Here is a 9,677-nt window from a genome sequence, read left to right on the forward strand (position 1 = left end):
TCAATTTGCGGATCGGATCGTATCCGCAATTTTCGGATCGGATGCGGATATTTACCGCGGATCTGCGGATACGATCCGATCTATGGACACCCCCTATATGAGATGACATAAATATTTGACCAACAGAAAAAAATCAATACATGACAATGTCAGGTAAATTTTCATATGATGAAATCCATTTTTAAATTTAATATCTCCCAACGTATATAGATCTATAGTGGCTTTTTTTTTTCCCTCTAATAAGACCTTAATTAAAAGGGCAAATCATTATTAATTAAGAGTACTTACAAAGATGTTAAGATTGCCATTGAAGGTGTTAGCCACTTCCTGAATAAGGTTCTCTCGCTGGGGTCTCAATGAAACATCACAAACGGAGCCAGTAACCACAAATCCCTGGCTCCTCCATTCTTGTAAGCACTTGTTCAACTCTGATTCGGTCCTTGAACATGTGTGCACAGCAGCTCCAAATCCAACTAAATCATTCACTATGGCATGCCTTAATTATCACAGTTTCAAAGATTGAACTCAAAATCAATATGAATATGGGCAATTATATCATAATGTTTAGGGTACAACAACAATGACAATACATAATTAACTAAGAATGAAATGATACCCGATGCCACGGGTGCCACCAGTGACAAGAGCTGTGACTCCATTGAGAGACCATCGAGCTCCTCTTTTGCTGCTTTGTGCTGCTTCTGCCATTTTCTCAGTTATCACTCTGCTTCATTCAACGATCAAAATATAGGTTTAGCGATTGACAAGCAACTTGTTTAAAAATAATAATTAATTAATGGGGTCGATGAATTGGAGTAGTATTATTAACTTATTATTAATTAGTGTTATTAATAATTAATAATATCAATAATTGGTCTGCTCATTTATTATTATGCTCGTAATTTAGATTTTTTTTTTCGGTTTAATTACTCTGCTGCTCTTTATAATTTTATTGAATTTTTAATTAAATCTTTATATTTTTTTTCTTTTCAATTAGGTCCCTGTACGTTTTTTTTTTCAATTTAATCTTTACCGTAAAAAATCGTTTAAAATAATAGAATATTCTGTCTAAAAACAAATATTCTTACGATTAAGTTAGAATAATTAACTGAAGACATCTCTATTTTTTTAAAATACCAAAAGAACCCTTGGTATTTTATCCCAAAGTGAGATAACCCTAATCAGCCATAACTTGTTCTTGGAAATTCTTGAGGAGCTGTTGCTTTCCGTTGTTTGGTGTCGTCGTCCTTGCTATGCTCTGCTTTATTCGTGCGTCGCTTGCCTTGCTGCCACTCACCGTGCCTCGCAAACTCCTTCTTCGACTAACTCTCCCATTCCCTCTACTTCGCACTTCCCCAAATTGTCCCGATTGCGCCTTAGCCGCCGCCATTTTCCGACTGGCCCATGGCGCCTCCTACGCCACCATGGCATGCCGCTTTGGGATCTCCCTCGCCGAGTCCTGCCGCGCTTTCTTCACGGTCTGCAAGGCCGTGACTAATAAACTAGGGTACCTATTCAAGTTACACATTGATTCGGAGAGGGTTGTGGTGGGTTTCAGGTGGAGCTCGCTCCCCAATTATTTTGGCATTCTGGGATTGGATAAATTCACGACTGAATGTTAAAATGGTGAGTTCAGGGGAGATGAAGGGAAGAACTTCACGAAGCTTGAAAACAGAGGAGAGTGTGTTTACTATCACAACTCTGTCACTCTTGAATTCATTTTCTGATTGCACAAAAAAACTGATTCAATTCACCTTTCTTAGCTAATAAATAGCAGCAACTTAATGAGCTGCATAACTAACTATCTAGTCAGCACTCTAACAAACTTATTCCCTAATCACTCACTAACAGAATCTGCCTATATCCGTAACTCCTAACTAATTAGCTTGCTAACTATTACACATGACTCATTAGCTCACGTAACACCCCCTCTCAAACCAGAATCGGTGACATTCACCATTCTGAGTTTGCTACAATATTTTTGAAACATGTTAGGAGCTAATACTTTGGTTAATACGTCAGCTGTTTGGTTAATTGTGGTAATAGGCAACAACTTGATTACTTGTTCTTACCATTTATCTCTTACAACATGACAATCCATCTCTATATGTTTGGTTCTCTCGTGGAAGACGGGGTTTGCCGCAATATGCAAGGCTGATTGGCTGTCACAATACATAGCAATTGGCTTCTGCGGTTTCACTTGCAAATCCTCTAAGATGTAAGTAATCCATTGTGCCTCCCTAGTGGCCATAGCAAGGGCTCTGTATTCTGCTTCACATGATGATACAGCTGCTGTACTTTGTTTTTCACTTTTCCAGGACACAATAGAAGTACCTATGAAGAAGAAATGACCAGATACTGATCTTCTTGTGTCCGAACATGTACCCCAATCACTGTCTGAAAAACCGGTTGGCTCCAAATCTGTCTGAGATAAAAAGAACAGCTCCAATGCTGGCTCATTCTTGAGATATCTAAGTAGTGAGTACCCTTATAGCTGCCTCAAAGTGTTTGTCAGTAGCGCACTCCAAAAATTGACTCAATCTTCCAACCGCATAACATATATCTGGCCTTGTATTGGTTAGATAGAGTAATCTTCCAATTAACCTTCTATATTTAGATGTTGAGCTAAGCGGAGTTCCAGTATTCTTTGTCAACTTGCTGGTGTAGTCCATTGGAGTTGAGATTGCCTTGGCTTTCATTAACCCGTAGTCTTTGAGTATATCGATGCAATACTTTCTTTGACATATTGCAATTCCCCTCTTACTTCGAACTACCTCCAATCCCAAAAAAAAATTTCAGGTCCCCAATGATCTTGAAGAGATAATGTAGATGTTGCTTGATGAACCGTTGATGTGGTATTTACAACCACACTTACTAACCGGCAAGTGCATCGGGTCGTACCAAGTAATACGTTACGTGAGTAAGGGTCGATCCCACGAGGATTGATGGATTAAGCAACAATAGCGTTTGATAGGATTAGTTAGACAGACAGAAAATAGTGTTGGGGGTTTAAAGACATTAAACAATAGTAAAAATATTAAAGAAGGGCAAGTAATTAAGATGGGAATAATATATGGAGAAAATAGTTAAGGTTTCAGAGTTATCTATTTTTCCGGATTAACTTTTCTTACTAACTAATTTAATTATGCAGGATTTAATTTATGGCAAACTGTATGTGACTAGACCTTAATTCCTTAGACCTTCCTAGTCTCCTCTAAAATTCATTAACTGCCAATTCCTTGGTCAATTAATTCCAATTAGAGGGTGATAATCAATTTCTAGTTTATATGCCACAAAAACTCTAATTACCCAAAAATAAAAGGATTATATGTCACGTATCCCGTTAAATCCAGATAATTAAAATTTAGGAGAAATTGTTTTCAAGTTGTTGTTCAAGTAAAGAGCTTTTCCAAGTTTACAAGAACTCAAATAGAAAGAGGGTCATACTTTCGTTCCACCCAAATTCATAAGATAAAGAGCGAAAACAATTCTTAAATTATAAATCCATACATGAATTAAAATAGAAAAAGCAATAAAATTAATCCATAGAAATAGACAGAGCTCCTAACCTTAACAATGAAGGATTAGTTGCTCATAGTTCAGAGAAGAAAACTAGGATTCTGATAAAATGTACAGAGTTTTCATCTGATGGCATCAGATCCCTTTTTATAACTAATCCTAATAAATTTAAAATCTAATATTTAAAATTAAAAATAATATCTTTTCCTAATTTAAGATTTGAATTTAAATTCGAATTAATTAACAAGTCTTCAACTGATGGGTGGGGACCACTTGATTTGTCTATTCTGCAGCTTCTAATCTGTGTTTTCTAGGCTGAAGACTGAGTTAAAACAGCCCAGAAATTGCCCCCAGCGTTTTCTGTCAATTCTGCAGATCGCTCATGTGACGCGTCCGCGTCGTCCATGCGTTCGCGTCATTTGTGTAGATTCCAGTCCACGCATTCGCGTCAAGCACGCGATCGCATTATTGCGATTTTCTCCATTCCGCGCGGTCGCGTGAGCCATGCGTCCGCGTTGGTATTCGCTGGTCATTTCCTTGGCTTCTTCTCTTTCTCTGCAGAAACTTCATCAAATCCATCCGAATGCTACCTAAATTAAATAAAATTGCACAAAAATCAAAATAGCATCCATAGTGGCTAAAATATAATTAATTCTTAATTAAACTCAACAAATTAGATGCAAATTCACTAGGAAAAGATAGGAAAGATGCTCACGCATCAACCGTATTTCACACATATCATCTCCAGCCAATATTAAATCATTGACATACACCAAAATGGTTGTGAATTTGCCCTTGTTTGATTTTGTGAAAAAGCTATAGTCATGTCGTGATTGAGAATATCCAGCTTGAAGTAGTGTGGTGCACAATTTTGTGTTCTATTGTCTGCTAGCTTGTTTCAAGCCGTAAAGAGAACGGTCCAATTTGCAAACCAAATCTGGTGAGGATAGTTGGAGACCTTGGGGAGGGCACAATATATAGTTCTTCAGCTAAATCACCATGCAAAAAAGTTGTGTTGACATCCAATTGATGGACAAACCAGCCTCTCACCGCAGCAATGGACATGAGGATTCGAAAGGTATTCATTTTCACCACAGGACTATATGTTTCAAAATAATCCACCCCTGCTGTTTGGGTGAACCCTTGAGCAACCAGCCTGGCCTTGTGGCGATCAATTGAACCATCAGGCTTCAGTTTCAACCGGAACACCCATTTGCACCCGACAGCCTTCTTTCCATCAGGAAGCTTGGTAAGTGTCCACGTTCTATTTTCCCTTGGAGCAGTTAATTCAGCATTGATAGCCTCCTGCCAACTAGGATCACAAACGGCCTCGGCATAGCATTTTGGCTCTTTGTGTTTGAGTTGAGAAGTATGTGTGGTGGATAGAATTGAAGATGCATTAATTGGGAGGAGGGGTGAAGGTGACTCTGACTCAAAAAACAAAATTGTGGACTGATCAAAGAAATTTGTTGTTTGCTCATGTAACATATTTTCAAAATTTTCCAAGAAAATTTGATGAGAATCATGTGAATTAAGAGTTGAATTCGAGGAACAATTGGTGTATGACACAGTTGGCATGCAATGATAATCCTCTAGATATGCAGGGGGCTTTCTATTTCTTGTAGACTTCCTAATCTCTTGAGGTGAATTAGATGCCATGCTAGGATGTGGTGAATCACTTGACTGTGAAGATGCAGGCATGATGTCAGGTACAATATTCTCATGTTGATGTTCTTCATCTAAATGATTAACTGCTGGTGATGCATGAGAATTAATGCTACTATGAAACTCAGAAAATGGATCATCAAATGCTAGATTGTTTAACGTAGTAATGGGTGCAGGATCAATAGCAATGTTATTGTCAACTGAATTTTGCAATGAAAAAGGGAATACATGTTCATAAAATGATATATTTCTCGATATTAAAATATTTCTACTTTTCAAGTCATATAGAACGTGCCCTTTGACATCTTCTTTGACACCTAAATATACACATTTAATAGCCCTCTGATCTAATTTTGATCTATGAGTTGAATTTGTTGAAGCAAATCCTAGACATCTAAAGACTTTGAGGTAAGATATATCAGGATATTTTTCTTTCAAAATTTTATAAGGAGAATGATTTTGCAATAGCACACTAGGAATTCTATTAATAATGTGAACTGATTGTGCTACTGCGAAATTCCAAAATTTATTTGGCATGTTAGAATGGAACATCAAAGCTCTTGTGACTTCCAAAATATGTTGATGCTTCCTTTCTACAATACCATTTTGTTGGGGAGTTTTAACACATGAAGTCTGGTGAATGATACCTTTGGATGCATAAAAATTGTTTAGTTTGAATTCATTTCCATTATCAGTTCGGATCTTCTTAATTGTTACTCTGAATTGAGTTTCAATCATTTTAACGAAATTTCTTACTAATTCACTAGCTTCACTCTTTAATTTCATAAAATACAACCAAGTGAATCTACTTTTATCATCCACAATAGTCAAGAAATATTTGAAACCCAAAACAGAAATGGTATTGAGAGGACCCCAAATGTCAATGTGTACAATGTCAAAGTTGTTCATGCTCTTAGTGATCCTTGACATAAAAGGCAACCGTTTTTGTTTTGCATAATGACAAGAATCACAAGGCTTATTACAAATTGAAAACTTTAAATCTTTGTATTCCTTTTTCATAACAACAATTCTATCATTAGGTAAATGTTCTAATCTAAGATGCCATAGTTCAGAGTGCCCTAAGTGTGTGGACTGTGCTGACAGTGTGGATGCAAGTGATGCAGATGCAACTTGTGATGTAGCTTGAATGGGTGTGAGGTTCTCAAAAGCATAGAGTCCTCTCCTTTGTTCAGCTACACCAATTGTTCTCTTGGTAGTTTTGTCCTGGATTTCACATTCATTTTCATCAAAAATCAATTTGTATTTCAAATCGGCTGTCAATTTTGAGACAGAGATCAAATTGAATTTAAAATTTGGAATATAAAAGACATGTAGCAAAGAAAATTGATCAGAAAACACAATTGTTCCTGCAGTATTGACTAATGTATTTGTGCCATCAGGCATGCTGACTAGTACGGGTTCGATTTGGTACAGGTTTTGAAATGAATTTTTGGCATATGACACATGATTGGTTGCTCCTGAGTCAATGACCCAGGATTTAAGACTGAATGTAGAAAGTGACATTATATAAGAGATACCTTGGTTTGATGGTAGAGTTGTGGTGACAAGTTGATTTATGCTATGCTTTGGGTGTGCATCTTGTTGGTTCAGAAGAGCAAGCAAAGCCTCCTTTTGTTCTAAGGTGAAATATGGCTCAGATTTGCCAAGTTCTTCCTTCTGAGATTCATTGCTTACTTCATTATCATCTTCAGCAACCATGTTGTTGATCATGGCTCCATTGTTCTTGAAATGAGGGGGGAAGCCATGCTTTTTGTAGCATGTGTCTGCCAAGTGACCATGCTTGCCACAATGAGAACATTGTTTGGAACCTCTTCCATTCTTTGCATTGTTGCCATAGCCTCTTCCCCCTCTGCCTCTTCCTCTTCCTCTTGTGTTTGTGATACTATTTTCATTTCTTGAATTGATTAACAATGCCTTTTCTTCCATTACTTCATTCAGGTTCAGCTGCCGCTCTTGTTGCAACAAGGACGCAAAGGCTACACCCACCATAGGTAACGGCTCCATCAGCATAATCTGAGATCTCACAGTTGAAAATTGTTCGTTAAGACCTCTCAAAAGCCTAACTGTTCTAGATTCTTCCTTGTAACCTCTCATTATGTTCACCTCACAATTGCACTTCTCCACACATCTTGAACAGTTTGGAATTGGACATAAATTTTTCAATTCCTCCCAAATCGATTTCAGCTTAGTATAGTAGGCAGTTACTGATGCATCTCCTTGCTTGGTTGCAAATAATTCTTCTTCCAATTCTGCTATTCTATACACGTCACCATGACTGTACCTATGCTTCAATTCCTTCCATAATTCTTCGGCTAAGTTAATCCACATGACGCTTTGAGCAATTTCAGGGCTTAGAGAGTGATTGATCCAAGAAGCAATGTATGTGTTGCAATGGTCCCATGCCTCAAACAATACATCATCCTTTGATGGTCTTTGAATCGATCCATCCACAAATTTCAGCTTGTTCTTGGACTTCAATGCTCTCCACATGTCTCTTTCCCACTGTTGAAAATTACTCCCTACCAATTTAACAGCAACTATGGCTGATCCTGGATTTTCTCCAGAATGCAAGAAATAAGGACTCACCGGATCCAATGTTGGATTTGATTGACCTTTGTTCGTGCTTGATTGGTTCATCATGTTGATCTGATTCACCAACGCAGCAAGTGCATGAATGTCTACTGAAGGAACCGATGGAATACCTTCACGTTCCATCGCCTCTTGTTCGTAAACCCTAATTTCAGAATCAAATCAATGAATCTTGTTGATGCAGATTCAGAACTTCTTCCCTCAATCTCGCTGATCAAAAATATTTGCCAGTGCCGGATTGATGCACGACAACGCAAATCTCATCAGTCTCTATCGATTGAGTTTAAGGGAAGAGGAGAAGAATTAGATGAGAAAAATGAGAGAAAATTGATTTTGTAAGAAGAAGAAGACAAAGAATGAAGAAATGTGCTGCAAACTTCTTTCGAAGTTCCTCAACCTTTTATCATCATTCCCCTCCACGCTCACCGCACCATGTTGAAATGGTGAGTTCAGGGGAGATGAAGGGAAGAACTTCACGAAGCTTGAAAACAGAGGAGAGTGTGTTTACTATCACAACTCTGTCACTCTTGAATTCATTTTCTGATTGCACAAAAAAACTGATTCAATTCACCTTTCTTAGCTAATAAATAGCAGCAACTCAATGAACTGTATAACTAACTATCTAGTCAGCACTCTAACAAACTTATTCCCTAATTACTCACTAACAGAATCTGCCTATATCCGCAACTCCTAACTAATTAGCTTGCTAACTATTACACATGACTCATTAGCTCACGTAACACTGAAAGCAAAATTTTGGGTGAAGATGGGTTCTTGATGGTTCAGGCATTGGTAGATTTCGAAGGTAGGTTATTGGATATTTCAGCTGGGTGGCCTAGTACGTTAAAACTCCAGAGTAAGCTCTTTCTTGACGTTGAGAACATAGAGTTGTTGCAAGGGCCATCTTATAAGCTTAGTGATGGTAGTTTGATTCCTCAGTTTGTGTAGGGGAATTCGTATTATCCCCTTTTTTCATGGCTTTTAACATCTTATAATAGGGTGAATAAGGAAGATAGTTTTGGTTATGTTGAAAGAGCATTCAACTGTGTACACGCACATGCAATGGGGTTGGTTAGTGATGCCTTTGGGATGCTAAGGGTTAGGTGGCAGCTCCTTTCGGATTCAAGGAAGTGAAAAGGGAAGTGTGTTGAGTATTTGCCTTATCTGATTGTGACTTGTTGTTTGCTGCATAATTTTTTGATTAAGTGTAACGAGCCAATGCCGGTTAAAGAAGTGAGAATTGTGGAAAAGAAAAGAGCGAACGATGTTGCTTTTAATGGAGTGGTAGATGAGAGTGCAATGAGGATAAAAGATGCACTTGCCATGTATTTGAGTAAGGTGAGCTTGAGAGGATAAATAAATGAATGAATGCTATGGACAAGAAAAGACTGATATTTGTAAAATCTTATAGGGGCTACCACTTCTGTTAAGTTAGTTGGCTTTCAGTATCCTTATTATGTGTAGCATTTTTGTTATGTATACCACGTGTAGTTTTATTGTACCAATCACAATCAGAAAATATGAAGTATTTATAGTGAAAGATAGGGTATATAAGTAATTTTACAACTCAGTAACATTTTTTTGACGTGACTAAATTGAAAAAAAATTAACATATAAGGACCCAATTGAAAAGAAAAAAAAATATAGGGACCTAATTGAAAATTTGGTAAAACTATAAGGACTTATAAAGTCATTAAACATTTTTTTTGGCATAGGTAATTTTGAGTTTGAATTATATATATATAAAAGGTGGACCGATATGCCAACCTATTTTTTAGCAGGATAACGAGTTCAAGTCATATTACTTTGGCGAGACAGATAGGTCTATTTAACTTTTTGACGGGACGAGACGGGATGGTGTAGAAAAGCAGAACGAAAGAAAA

General features: G+C 37.4%; 1 protein-coding gene across 1 annotated transcript in view; it reads right to left on the bottom strand.

Moving 5' to 3' along the window:
- LOC107631293 (tropinone reductase homolog At5g06060) overlaps positions 1-783 on the bottom strand; it is a 2,617-nt gene extending 1,834 nt beyond the window's left edge. Inside the window, exons 1-2 of the mRNA XM_016334694.2 lie at positions 617-783; positions 289-496 (exon numbers count right to left, since the gene is read on the bottom strand). Of these exons, the coding sequence (XP_016190180.1) occupies positions 289-496; positions 617-708 (300 nt within the window). The 5' untranslated portion in view covers positions 709-783. The remainder of the gene's footprint in view (positions 1-288; positions 497-616) is intronic.

Source organism: Arachis ipaensis, chromosome B03 (assembly GCF_000816755.2).
Source record: "Arachis ipaensis cultivar K30076 chromosome B03, Araip1.1, whole genome shotgun sequence".
NCBI classification, from domain to species: domain Eukaryota; kingdom Viridiplantae; phylum Streptophyta; class Magnoliopsida; order Fabales; family Fabaceae; genus Arachis; species Arachis ipaensis.